This window comes from Botrytis fragariae, assembly GCF_013461495.1.
Source record: "Botrytis fragariae strain BVB16 chromosome Unknown tig00000000, whole genome shotgun sequence".
In the NCBI taxonomy this organism is placed as follows: domain Eukaryota; kingdom Fungi; phylum Ascomycota; class Leotiomycetes; order Helotiales; family Sclerotiniaceae; genus Botrytis; species Botrytis fragariae.
The window spans coordinates 874,584-888,492 of record NW_023500986.1 but is presented as its reverse complement, the minus strand read 5'-3'; the positions used below and the strand labels follow the sequence as shown (position 1 = coordinate 888,492).

At 42.4% G+C, this 13,909-nt stretch overlaps 4 protein-coding genes across 4 annotated transcripts; 2 read left to right on the top strand and 2 right to left on the bottom strand.

The window, feature by feature from the left end:
* Positions 1 to 2,641: 2,641 nt before the first annotated feature.
* Bfra_006485sa (putative protein kinase protein) lies at positions 2,642 to 8,384 on the bottom strand (the record flags this gene model as incomplete). The annotated part of the gene is made up of 13 exons (XM_037336857.1): positions 2,642 to 2,851; positions 3,025 to 3,077; positions 3,148 to 3,287; positions 3,340 to 3,656; positions 3,743 to 4,055; positions 4,113 to 4,261; positions 4,315 to 5,202; positions 5,340 to 6,133; positions 6,306 to 6,647; positions 6,727 to 7,114; positions 7,171 to 7,342; positions 7,424 to 7,879; positions 7,981 to 8,384. 13 exons carry the CDS (start codon positions 8,382 to 8,384, stop codon positions 2,642 to 2,644), a joined length of 4,626 nt encoding a protein of 1,541 aa, XP_037198223.1.
* A 725-nt stretch (positions 8,385 to 9,109) lies between these two features.
* Positions 9,110 to 10,657, top strand: Bfra_006484 (putative arginine biosynthesis bifunctional protein argj protein; the record flags this gene model as incomplete). Its single annotated transcript, XM_037336856.1, has 4 exons — positions 9,110 to 9,621; positions 9,694 to 9,869; positions 9,920 to 10,568; positions 10,618 to 10,657. 4 exons carry the CDS (start codon positions 9,110 to 9,112, stop codon positions 10,655 to 10,657), a joined length of 1,377 nt encoding a protein of 458 aa, XP_037198222.1.
* A 404-nt stretch (positions 10,658 to 11,061) lies between these two features.
* Positions 11,062 to 11,820, bottom strand: Bfra_006483 (putative nadh dehydrogenase [ubiquinone] 1 alpha subcomplex subunit; the record flags this gene model as incomplete). The annotated part of the gene is made up of 7 exons (XM_037336855.1): positions 11,062 to 11,113; positions 11,176 to 11,331; positions 11,389 to 11,431; positions 11,491 to 11,571; positions 11,623 to 11,629; positions 11,700 to 11,720; positions 11,770 to 11,820. 7 exons carry the CDS (start codon positions 11,818 to 11,820, stop codon positions 11,062 to 11,064), a joined length of 411 nt encoding a protein of 136 aa, XP_037198221.1.
* Positions 11,821 to 12,094: 274 nt separating this feature from the next.
* On the top strand, positions 12,095 to 13,815 carry Bfra_006482 (putative cdp-diacylglycerol-glycerol-3-phosphate 3-phosphatidyltransferase protein; the record flags this gene model as incomplete). The annotated part of the gene is made up of 3 exons (XM_037336854.1): positions 12,095 to 12,277; positions 12,466 to 12,622; positions 12,902 to 13,815. 3 exons carry the CDS (start codon positions 12,095 to 12,097, stop codon positions 13,813 to 13,815), a joined length of 1,254 nt encoding a protein of 417 aa, XP_037198220.1.
* Between the last annotated feature and the right edge of the window lie 94 nt (positions 13,816 to 13,909).

The following is a 13,909-nucleotide window of genomic DNA, read 5'->3' as shown; positions in this document are numbered from 1 at the left end:
AGATGGAATCTCATGACATGAGAAAAGTGGCGAAATTTATTTGGAAAAACTTTTATTTTTATTTTTATTTTATTTTATTTGCAGCGGATTGCATTGCGTGAGATGGGATGGCATGGTATGGCATTCTAGAGTTTTATACACACAAGAGTTGCATTCAAAGGCGTTTCTCTTTTTCGATCTCTCTTTTCATATATACATTTTTATGAGATGAGAGCTTTCATTCTTCTTTTGATGATAAGGGATTTTTCTTCTCCACAAATTTTTGAAATATGGATGGATGGTTGGGTTACATGGGTTGCTTGCTTGCATAGCATCGGAGTCTTTCTTTTACTTATGATTTGGATGGGATGGGAACTTTTGGGAGGATTGGAGAATGAGAAGTGATGTTGATGTTGATGTTGATGTGATGGGATAGAGGGAAAAGGGTTAGATATTCTCAAATAGAAAGAGAAAGGATACACACATATATACACATATGCAAGAATAGAGAGATAATAAGAATCATTACATGACAAAGATTCAAGACCCATATTCACCCATCTATCTTCAATACATCATTACCAGAATGTGAATACGAATAAACGAATCCTGAAAATATCAAGATGCGACGACGTTGAGTATCAAATGCTCATCTACCTACCTACCTACCTACCTACGGACTAGGATGAAGAGTTCACGGGTATGCAATATCTATCCTAGTACGTTGTACAAGCCTCAAGATGGGAAATACTATTTAAGGATATAAATAAATTTTCGGTACTCGAGGCTTGCACTCTAGGGTCCTTGGGGGGGGGGGGAGCTTGGCTTTTTGGCGTGGTACTTTTTGGTGAGATGATGAGGATTTTGAGGTGAGAGGGGGGGAAGGATATGAATAGGACTGTGAATGTGATGGTGAATGGTTACACACTTGTTGGATAGATATCCCTTGCATTTCGTCGATATCAAAGAAAGATTAGTATCAGACAGGATTGATTCTAACTATTCATTTATATATATCCATCTATTTACAATATCTAATCCAACATCCTCAGCCCGGTCGATAGATACAATAAATATAGTACACTATAAATAAAGTCAGAAGCCAGGTACATACTACGGAATATTGAATAAACCAAGCACATAGATCATAGATAGGTAACTTCGAACTTCAAAGGAGATATACATACCTCCCTATATATCCCGACATCAATATCGATGCTACGATTTAGAAAGTAGAAAATGAAAGATAATTGGATGTCTATCCATGCATTCAATGGAATACACAATCATGCTTTCTATCTATATCAATATTTCATTTTCTTCCCTCCTTACCTATTCATCGCATCTGCCCTCCCCTCTCCCTTTCGTCAAAGTCATCCATCTATTTCTCATATGTATATTCCACTTCTTCTTTTTTGATTATGAAATGGATGATATAAATACCTATTCATCACCTATCAAATCAGATATTCATTATTCCAAGTCACGAATGGAGTTATTGTATTGATGAATCATTAAATATAAATAAATAAGTCATCCAGTGTACCTTTTCTAATAATCAAATCCAAAATGACCTCATAATATTTCCATCCCGCTGGACCAATGCAATCCACCACTCCACCCCACCCACCAAAACAAAAAAAAGTCAAAAAAAAAAATAAACTCCCCCACCAAATCCCTCTCACTATTTCCTACCCCTCCATCTTCTATTGTCGCTCTTTTCCACCTCCTCTCATCCCCCGATCTGTCCATCCCAATCCTCATAGGATACCAATCCAAAAAAAGAAAATAGAAAAAAATACAAGCTGACGTAGGGAATTGAGCCCAACGCGGGGGTCGAACCCGCAACCTTGTGATTGACTTTGTACATCTTCCAATGATAAGAGTCACACGCTCTACCGATTGAGCTAGCCGGGCGGGCTATACTTGATGATTTGATGGTATGAAGCGCGAAATCTGAATATACAAATCCTTTTCATTTATTGGGGGGATTGGGAAATGGGAAGTATATCAGGAGGGAGAGAAATGTACTCTGTATGGAGAGATCGGATAGCAATAAGCTGTGGCAAAGAAATGGGCTTGAAAAATTCAAATGTCAGATACATAAATGGAGGAGATAAAGGTAAATGTTATGTGGATAGGAAAAGAGCAGAAATACCTGCATCATTAAATCATCAGGTAAACTTCAGCCCAGCCAGCTCAATCGGTAGAGCGTGTGACTTTTATCTTTTAACAAAAGATTGACGTATAGATGGGAGACAATACTCGCCCTTTGTGTATGGTTGTTGGATAATATCCATGTGATGTTGGTCGGAGTTTATGAAGTGTCTTTGTCTCGAGGGAAGGAAGTAGCAATTGACCATGGGAAGGATATATGTACTTAGGTACTTGTGGGCAGATGGGTTATCTCCTGAAGTATCAGAATGAGAAGGTGAGGATAGGAGTACTGGAGACATGTATTCTAGAATTCACGCCGGAGTGAATTAATTATCCTCTTCGGTTTTCAACCAAGTGAGATCAAATATTAACACACAACCTCTCCCTGAATGCAGACTAGAGATTTTGCAATATCTCAATTTCTACTCGGGTATCTACATACATATATGAATTCCTTTCCCAGCGCCTTCTCCCTTCTAGATTTCCTTCCCGCACCGTCTTAAAATCACGCCCCCAAATCATAATAAATACACATACCCGTTCTAAAATTATAAACAAAAGCATTCCTCGTATTATCTTTATTCTGGAATGCTAAACCACTCATTAAATCATGGATTTCACCTATATAGCGACGTTCGGCTGTGGGGACTGAATGGGTAAGTTTGCGCCAGGACTCCGGATCCGAAAGCTTGGTTTCGCGGATTAGATCCATCACCTAGAGAAGTGGGTGTTAGTTCATAGATTAGGATAAGATGTGAATCGCGAGATAAAGGTGTGGAAGAGGAGGGGTGTAGAGCTCTGTAAACTAGCCATAAGACGCGATAAGGTAATGAATAAGGAAGTACAGTGGTGCTTAGATTAGGGATAAAAATTCATTAGACGGCTTACGTGATCTGTTGTTTCAACGGCAGCGATAGGGCCATCTAAGAATGAATGAACGACTTGTTGGAGATGTTAGTATGAGTATCGTAATAGATAGATATAACAAAAGATTCGAAGAGTGCAACTTACGCGTCGCAGCTCTTCCTTGAGCTTGCTCTACAATGTTTCTTCTATTCGACTTCTTGCTCTTTGTACCGGCAAACAGAACTCGTACATCCTGTTCATGATCACTTGGTCCTGTATCTGGCTGACTATGTTGACGAGATAATCTAAGAGATGTATTAATATCCAATACATTAGAAGAGATTCAGATATACTTACTTCGCTCGGTTGTAAGTACCTTCTCTCTGGTCCCTTTCACGCATTTCGCCACGAAGCCACGAAACTAATTGCGTAGAAGGTATATCGGCATCCGGAACGTCCTTCCTACCAGTAGTCTTACATCTTACCACGGAATCTTGCTTGATGATGATTATCCAAGAATAACTATCATCTCGGTATTTGGATAGGAGATCTTCAGGAGATCTTGAGTCTCGTGCTAGCTCGGCACTTATATCATGCGACCATAAGTTCGAAACCAATTCAACTCCAGTTGACCTTAGTATTGCTGCGTCATGACTTGCGACAAGTACATCACACTAGCAAATAAATCAGCTGTTTTTCATTTGATGACGGATTTATAGTGTTATTGTAACTCGAAAATAACGAAAATTGCAACACTTACTCTCTTTGTGCTCCAAATACCTTGCATTTCCTCGTCGGGTTTCTTTAGGAATCCCTTAGAATTTGCTTTAGGGAGTCGAGCCATCTTCTCCCATGCTAGATTGAAACCTACAGCGTGGCGTTCCTCGTTGATGTTCTTGTGATGTCGATTTTCTCGGATCAGAGAATCATATCGGCCTCCCGCTGCAAATACATCCCGAACTTTTCTGTCATACAAACAAGAAAAAAGTATTCCGCCTTTGTAGAACTTTTCTTTTAGACTTCCTAAAGGATTGATATATATCTTTCTCTGGACCTCAAATCGTTTTGTATATCTATACCGGCACATTAGCGATGCTTGGCGGAGAAATCAGAGGAACCAAAATACATACGCAATTACATCACGCAGATGTGCGATAGAAGAAGAAGCCTTTTCGAACATTTCGGTACCTTCGAAAATTACCTTTAGTTTTTGAAAGGCTTTAGTAGGGGTGTCTCTAAAATCAAAACGTTGAAGATCCTCAACGCTTGTGGCGGAAACCTGAAATATGGGTTAGCAAGTGATAACCTTTGAAAATTTCAAACAAATCATACCCCAACTAATGGTGATCTAAGTTCAGCTCTTATCTTCTGCCATGTCCATTGCTGTACATTAAGCTTACTCAATGTATCAGCAGCAGCTTGTCGTATACTAGGTTCAATGCGACAGAAGTCAAAGATTAGACCGAGTAAATCTGCATGATTTATGTGAAAGCACATTTGCGACGAAGGTAAAGACGGAAAGCTAGCAACGATTTCATCTAAAACTTTAATAACTTCAGCCTCCTTTAGAGCTAGATCTAAACTGTCGGAAGTTACAACATCAAAATCCACTTCGCTGAATGTTTGTGGACATGCGCCGTCGTGCTTATCGCGAAAAACGGTACCAAAAGCAAAAGATCTTTCCACGGGAGGCTGGTGTTTCGCGATGGCGCGAGCATTTGGAACAGTGAGATCATAAGGTAGTTGTAGAAGAGTACCACTTTTGTCTAACAATTGAACAGCATTGACCCCGTAATGATCCGAAGATGGGAATAGAATACTTCGAGGAGTCTCCACAGCTCCATGGTTTCGAAAAATTGAGATCAACTTTTGCTTGACAAGCCCTTGTAGCAATAAGTCGTTGCCACTGGGAGTCGGAACTCCCATATCCCAAGCATAATCCTTTGCTTGTTTTGTTGGTCTAGAGAAGAGAGCACTCATCATCTTTTGATGATATGGTGATTTTGAATCAGATAGACCAGCTAAAGTTTGACGGATTGTTTCGCTTTCCATCTGAACTGGTAGCTTCCTGCTTTGAAGAAGTTCAGAACTCGAAGGTCGTTCTTTTGGATTATGGTTAAGGAGGGACAATATAATATCTGCCTGGACAGCTTTTCCGATCTTGTCAAAATTCGTTGGGAACACTGGATCCTTCCTTCTTAAGCCATCAATAACTTGAGCCTAAGCAGTGAGTTAGTATGGAATTGGCAGATTGTATGAGATATCAATCGTCTGCTTCTATTTGGACCCAGAAGTAAATGCTATGAAGCCACATCATGAATATCAATAGCAAGAAAATATATGAGCAATGAACTTACTCTCTCCATTCCGACAAGCGGAGTATAGCACATTTCAAAGAAAATTACACCAAGAGAATACATATCGACCTTGCCAGTGTACGGTCCTCCAGAAACTGCTGATCGAATTTCGGGTGCAATATAGGAGAAAGTGCCAATACTTCGGGTTAAATCCCCACTATTCTGCATTCCGGATGCTGAAACCTTGTCGATTGCTGAGTATTGGCCCCTTGTAGCCAAACCTAGATCGCCTATCTTGACATTTGAAGCACCATCGATGAAAATATTCTCTGGTTTGAGATCGCGATGAACAAAATTCAAGCTATGAATGTGGGCAAGACCTTCAAGAATTTGACGAAAAACACGCCATATTTCCTCGTTATCTTTATACAATCCTCGTCGAATAAGATCGCGAAGTGTTCGCTTCTCACAATATTCCATAGATATGTATAAAATTGTTTTGAATGGGCGTGGGGGTCTTGGACTAGATCTACTTTCCCTATGTGCCAAAACAAGTCGTCCATGCCCTCGATTTCGGACATGTTCATTAGGTTCTGCGGAATACTCGTCGTCTTCATCATCATCATCGGATTCATCATCGCTATCCGTTGCCTCATCGTAACCGAATTCAACTTGGTATCCGCTAGTCGACATGAAGTCAAGCCCCCCTGTACTCGTCGCAAATTCGACATGGGGTCCCGACCCCCCAGGTGAGATATTACTGATAGATTCTTCTGTAGCAGCGTCCGTTGTTGTATTTTCATCGTCTGTTTCGGAGAGGTCTGGAACTTCTTCCGTCCATGTACTAAAGTAACCTAAGAGAGCGTAAGCATCATACTGAGTCAACGAAATACTATGATTGGAATATCTTTCTCCTAGCTCGCTCCCTGGTAATTTAGAGGATCGAGAATGATATTGATATGACTTCCAACTTTGGCTCAAATGTTTTGTTCTTCAGTAGAGAATCCAAAAAAAAAAAGTACTCACGAACAACAGAAGGATGATTGAGCTGAGAGAGTAGGCGAGCCTCTTTTAGTACATCATCTAGCTGAGCGGACGACTTTTGGGTAATCTTTTTGATGGCATATATCTGTCCATCTAGTTTCTGCCTGGCTTTTACGACCTCCCCAAAACCTCCTTTTCCTAAGCGACCCTCTTCAACAAAATCATGAGCATATCTTGAGAAAGGTCCAGTGAGACTCATGGAATCATGTCGAGGTCTACGTGGTGTTATGGGTGCTAAGGATGATGTTGATCCGATCCTCGACAATATAGCAGACGTATCTTCGTCCATGATTGTAGCATCAGTGACAAGGAATTTACACGAACCTATCCAGATTAGTCAGGTTCGTTTACAGAAGATATGGAGATTCTACGAAAATCTAAAGCGAACAGAAGGAGCACTTACTGAGCGCGAAAGCTCGCGGCCGTTTCTTCGGATCTGGATTGAATAGTTTGAGCATAAAATCGTGTAAAGCGTCGGATAAGTCCAATGAGTCTAGCATAGCCTTTGGAGATGAATATTTTCGAGTAACATTCAACCCAAAAGCCATCTGAAGAAAAACAATACCAAGCTCCCATATATCAGTTTTCGCCGTTCGTAAGCCGTCCCCCAAGTTAGCAATTTCCGGAGGAAACCAGTACGCAGATTTTGCTATGGCAGAGCTATCAATTTTTCTTTTTGTGATCTTACCACTCAGAGTATGTAGCTTTCTTTGATATCCAGCATCAGCAAGTTTTGGCCTGACCACTCCATCTGATTCCCGGAAAAGAAGTACATTTCCACTATGTATATCCTAGAACGAGGAGCGTCAGTACTCGAAGAACACGGGGATATAACAAATGTGTTTACCTCATGAATAATTCCGTTTTCTTCGTGGAGGAATCTTAAAGCATCCAGTAGCTCTATAGTCCATGAACGAACTTTGTTCACATTCATGTTCTCAACGATATCCAGGAATTCCTCCAAGGACCCTTTCTCGGCATACTCGCTTAAAGTACTGACAGTCCAGGAAGAATCATTCCTGTGCGTCCCAGAATTAATCAACTAAGCTACACAGAAAGCTCAATGAAATTATATTAACAAAATAATGGTGAAAACTCACTCTTCTTTTTCTACCTTAAAATCCAGAAGATTAAGGATATTGTCGTGTCTAATGCTCCTGAGCTTTTCTAATTCATTTTCCATCGCTTGCAATTGTCCCTTGACACTGCGATCGCCCAAGTTCGTATCAAGCAACGTCTGCTTCAATACCAATAAAGGGGCGTGAGAGCTAACTGCGGGTCTTACGGTGTAGCAACGAGATACAGGACCTTGACGAATGAGCGATTTACCAGTAACCGCCTGAAAGTATATCGGATTACCCTCAGCATCCAGAACCGATACTTGGCGATCTAGCACCTCGTGATCATGAGTCATCTTTCCAATTCCAGAATTGGAGACGGTGATCGAAGGGGGTGGTTGATTTTTTCGCTTTGTCTCTTTTGCTTTGGCACGTTGTCTTTTCAACTCATCTTGTACCAAGGAGCCAAGCATTCTCTCTTCTTCCTGGGACTCCAACCTATCATAAATTTAGCACTTTTGAGAGGCAATGATACTCTGAGATACCGAGAGCGATCAGCTGATCCCAAAAGGAGAAGAAGGAAAAAGAGATATACTAACGTTTTTTTCTTCTCTTCTTCTAAACGCTGGTCTTCAAGTATCTGAGCAGCAGCCGCTTCATGAGCTGCACGCTCTTCTTGTAAAGTGGGCAGTTCCCGCCCTGCAGCTTTCGCTTCAGCAGCTTGCTCTAAAACTTCCTGACAGGCAGTAACAATTTCCATAATCATGGCTTGTTCCTCCTTGATCAGTTCTTTAGGTAATGTCTCGATAATCTTCTGGAGCTTGAATTTCGTAGACTCTCGAAGACCGTCGGTATTTTTTAGAGTCAACAAAGGCGCCGACTTGGGATAGGTCAGGGTCAGGGTGACTCCTAAAGTCATTGAGAAATCCTCATCAGAAGTTTTGATAGATATCTCAAATGATGGTTCTGATTTCTGGTAGAAAATTAGATTTACGTCATGCATCACTTGTGAAGAAAATTTGCAAACCTTCCATGCTGATTGATGTGTTTCAATACGTCGAAAGTCATCACCGTATATTGAGGCGAGAGCGATTAACTCGTCATCTTGGGTCTCTTGATATGGGATTTTGGTGAGTCATTGGCGACATCATTGTTTTTCATTGAAGGAAATGTGTTTAGGGGCTTTTTCTGCTGTGCTTTCTTTCCCATGGGTTATTTGCTGGAGGCATGATGGAAATTGGGTTATGGCGCTTATTTAATATGGTATTGATTTATATATTTCAATATCTGAATTCGTCGTTGAGATTCAAAAAGCAACAAATGCGTGCGGCCGAGGCCACAGCTATGCAGACATTATGGGGTTTCTCGAGTTTAATTATGTTAGAAAATGTATATGTCGTCCAAGTCACACTTTCCTTTCCTGCCGTCAAATATATATTTAAATGATAAACGCATGAGGCGAGGCAGGCAAGGCTGATTGACTAGCCCATCAAATATGACTAACAACCTTGTCGTCATGTAGTGGCGCTAGTCTCTGTGTAGCATAAGCTCCGTGGTCCGATCTTTGTATCGCACAAGGCTCAAAATTTCTGGTGAGTCAATTCCTTATCTGTTGAGAGTCCTTTTAATATTGAAATAAAGTGCTAGGTAGGCCAATTGATCTTTTTTTGAATCAATTGAGTTATTATCGCCCTCGCAAGATAGTTTGTAGATCATTATCTTTACGCAATGGCTCTCAACGCATGTACGAAGCTCCCAGTAGCTCGATTGATCAGACCAACAGCTTCCTATCACCCCGCAATTAGTAGCATTCGATACTACTCTGCACCCCCCGAGAGCACGATACCGGCCGCAAAGCTGAAATACATTCCCACAAGTGGCACATACCCCAAAGGATTTTTAGTTTCTGGAACTCATGTAGGAGTTAAACCCACCAACAAGAATACGCCAGATCTTGCTTTCCTTGCCTCGGAGACACCATGTGCAGCTGCAGCTGTGTTCACAAAGAACAAGTTCCAAGCGGCTCCAGTTACTGTGAGCAGGAAGATGCTACAAAGAAGGAATAACACTGGAATCCGTTCAGTCATTATCAATTCAGGATGTGCAAATGCTGTGACCGGAAAGGGTGGAATGGAAGATGCTGAGAAGATGGGTGCTGAAGCTGATAGATGTTTTGACACGCCAAGTGATGGTAAAGGTGGGAGTTCGATAGTGATGAGCACTGGTGTAATTGGTCAAAGGTTTGAAGACCTGCTTCTACCTCGTTTTCAATCTTAACTTCAACTAAACCTTGACTAAACTTTTCATATCAGACTGCCGATCCAGAAAATATTACTCAAAATACCTACCGCATTTGATGGTCTAGGAAGCTCTCACGAGCATTGGTTGGCGACTGCAACCGCGATCTGTACCACCGACACGTTTCCAAAGCTCTTATCCCGAACATTCTCCTTGCCCTCTTCCCCAGAAGTGGAATACAGGATGGCTGGTATGACAAGGGTGCCGGAATGATTCACCCAAATATGGCTACTTTGTTAGGAATGATCGCAACAGATGCACCCATCGCACCTGCATTACTGCCATCCCTACTTACAAAAGCCGTTAACAAGTCATTCAATAGCATCTCTATTGATGGTGATACTTCTACGAATGACACGGTTGCTGTCTTGGCAAACGGAGCAGCTGGAGGAAAGGAGGTCACTTCTGAATCTTCCGAAGATCATGCTGCATTCCAGAAAGTTTTGACCGAGTTCGCTACAGATCTTGCCAAGCTTGTAGTTCGCGATGGTGAGGGTGCCACTAAGTTTGTCACTATTCGTGTGACAGAGGCCCCATCAGAAATTGGAGCACGCAAAATTGCCAGCACGATCGCAAAATCTCCCTTGGTAAAGACTGCATTGTATGGTAAAGATGCAAACTGGGGCCGTATTCTCTGTGCTACTGGCTATTCCCAAATTTCGGAACCAGGCGAGCCCATAAATGAGGTTCCAGAAATCATCCCTGAGAAGACTAGTGTCTCATTCGTTCCCTCAGATGGCTCGCCGGAACTTAAGCTCCTGGTGAATGGAGAGCCAGAATCAGTGGACGAGGCTCGCGCAGCTGAAATATTGGAACATGAAGATCTTGAAATCTTGATAAAACTTGGTGGTGGAAAGGAGGAGGCAGTGTACTGGACTTGTGATTTCAGGTAGGAACCCAACGCCCACACTGACGAGACAAAGACTAACTTCATATAGTCATGAATACGTCACAATCAATGGAGATTACAGGACATAAATAATGAAAACAACAGGTTCAATAATAGGAGAACTCAAAACTTATAATTTCTTCAAAGAACATGTTTTGATTGTACATAGAAGAAAGGTGAAGGAGGACGAATAACAGTGAAAGCGCACCCCAAGGAGAACTTAGCGAGATGATAGAAATACCCAAGCTTGTATATCAAAAACCACTTTAAAGAATTCAATTTGACCCTTACCTTGTGCATAAGTAAATTAGTTATACATGTCTTCTCGTGCCGCTCCAATCAATCCTCGAGATAACCGTCCTGCCAGAGTCAGGCTGGTTGGAATTTCCGCCTCATTTCACACTAAAATTTCTGCAAGCAATCTGAGAAGGGGGTACATGCAATGCTAATCTCATTCTCTTCGCGTATGTACATCACAGACCATATTTCCATCTCACGCTCTTTCAACAGTCTGAGGGGTCCAGGCAGTAATCTTTGGTTTGACACTAAGAGGAAACATCAGCTCAAACGCACATACTTGACCAATAATTTGTACATCAGCACTCACGTAGAATAAGTCTTGAAAGCAGCACGGCTCATGGTGAAAGTTGGTCTATGATCCGGTAACTGCCAAGGTTGTTTTTGCTGCAAGAGAAGATCTTCGGTCGGTGGCTTATCTACCATGTATGAGATCCATGCGTGCCATCCGGGCTCAATTTGACATCTACGGATAGTATGTTAGAACGAGACAACTCGGCGAGAGGCGCCGGATATTCCTTACGGGCTGAACTCGTCGTCCTTGTAGTCTACCCATCTTGTGCGTACTGTGTGTTGGTGTAAGCGTAATCGGCCTCGTAGATGGCATATTATGGCAGGTTCGTACGTGGTAATTCATCCTCCAAGTTCTCAAAATACTTGTTGCCATATCGATCCTTTGCGATGAAGGTTCCGGCCTTGGTATCACCTGTTTCCCATGAGCTTCAGTCTCTCAGCTATCTTTTCGAGCATTGAATACCTTGATACTATGTTTCAAAATCCATCCATCAGCATCGGTGTTCGCTTTGTGGTGGGCTTGTTTTAAGGTGTACTTACGTGCATTTGATGAAGAGCATCCTATATTTTGATCAGCAATCTGGCAGGCGCATTTCGTGGGCCTTCATACCTTGATACCTGCTCTGCGCAGGTTGCGCAAAGTCCGCAGAATTGTAGACATCTTGTTGAAGTTGCAATGGGTTTGCTCAATTGGTAGCAATCAATGAAAGTTGAGGTTCATGAAGTCGTCGCCCATTCGGCACGCCGCTTTTGCGCTAGTGATATCAAAACGCTATCGCTATCCTATCGGCTTCTCGAAATTTCAAATCTTCAACATCGCAAATCGAGGATTCATAGAGGAATTCCAAAACATACAGGAAGACATGATCGTTAGGACTATTACACGCTGTTCTCGCATTCGAAAGGTTCCCTCCTTTCAACCACCATTACAACGAATGAAACAGCGAGCACATTCGACATCTACAGGTTCTATTGCTACTACGCCCACAGCACCCTCTCCTGCTTCGATACTAGGCGCTTTTACAAATGAGTGTGATAGAATAGCTCCAAAATTTGAGGTGGATGGCTCGCAGATACAAATTTTACGGACGCCATCAGAATTTTACGAGACGTTGAAGGTTGGCATATACAGCAATTGGACATTGGCGGATGGGACAGATGCTGATGGACGGATATAGAGCAAAATACTGGCAGCAGAGACACGAATCTTCTTATCGACTTTGTATATAGGAAAAACAGAACATGAATTAGTACACACAGATATTCTCCCAGTTTAATAGTATACTTGAATAATAACTATGTGTAGATATCCACACTTCAGCAAGCTCTGCGTGCAAAACCGGGCTTGAAACTTAGTATTCTTACTGATGCCTTGAGAGGTACGAGAGAGTCTCCCAATGCGTCATGTGCTTCACTTCTCGCCCCGCTGGTGTCGGAGTTTGGTGCAGATAGGGTCGAGATTCGTATGTACCATACCCGAATTTGAATGGGTTAAGGAAAAAGTACATCCCCAAAAGAATTAATGAGGGATGGGGTTTGCAGCACATGAAATTATATGGAGTGGATGATGAAATTATCATATCCGGGTATGTCATCAAACCCAATTTTGAGTAGGGGTGAATACTAATAGGACCCGAAAAGAGCAAATCTCTCCAGTGACTATTTCACAAATCGGCAAGATAGATATCATGTGTTTTCCTCTAAAGAAGTCACTCAGTATTTTTACAACATCCAGAATGCAGTCTCGAGTTTGAGCTTCTTGGTATCGCCAGACCCCCAACTACCTGCTGGATACACACTTGAATGGCCCTCCTCGAATTCCTGTCCTTCTCCTCTTACAGACTCCCAAAAATACATTTCTCATGCATCATCCATTCTCACACCCTTGATTCAAGCTTCAACAACATCGAGCTCGAGATCCAGCAATCCTCAAGCTAACACAACGATCTATCCCATCTCCCAATTCACACCACTGTTCCCGTCAACCTCCGACACATCCACCGAACTTCCTCTTCTCACCCGTCTTCTTACCTTTCTCAATTCTCCCACCACCTCTTCATCCTGGACTTTCACAGCCGGCTACTTCAATCCGTCGCCAACTCTTACCTCCCTGCTCCTCCACACAACATCTAAAAATAACACCGTCCTAACCGCTTCCCCTCATGCCAACGGCTTCTACAATTCCCCTGGAGTCTCCGGCATGCTCCCCGCAGCCTACACCCTTCTCCTCCGCAAATTCCTCGTTGCAGCTCAAAAAATTCAGGGACCCTCTCCATCCGTCACTCTACGAGAATGGAAAAGGGGAACTGTCAACGAGCCTGAAGGTTGGACATATCACGCTAAGGGACTTTGGGTATCATTCCCCACCCAATCACCCTCCTCATCCACAACCGAGACTCCCAAGCCAGCAATCACAGTACTGGGTAGTAGCAACTACACCAAAAGATCCTATACATTGGATCTCGAAACAGGTCTCATGATCGTAACCCGAGATCCGGACTTGCAAGAGAGACTAAGACAGGAAAGAGATGGGCTGGGAGAGTGGGCAAGCGAGATTGGGATGAAGGAGTTCCAAAGTAGTGAGAGGAGAGTGGGGCTGCATGTTAGGATTGCGATGTGGATTGTGGGGTCGTGGGTGGTGCTTTGTAAAAAGTGACTTCATTTCTTACATTTGTCCCGACACACTGAGAGAGGCACTGTTGGAGACAGGGTGGAATTAGATTATGGGTGTCGTGATACATCTAACAACA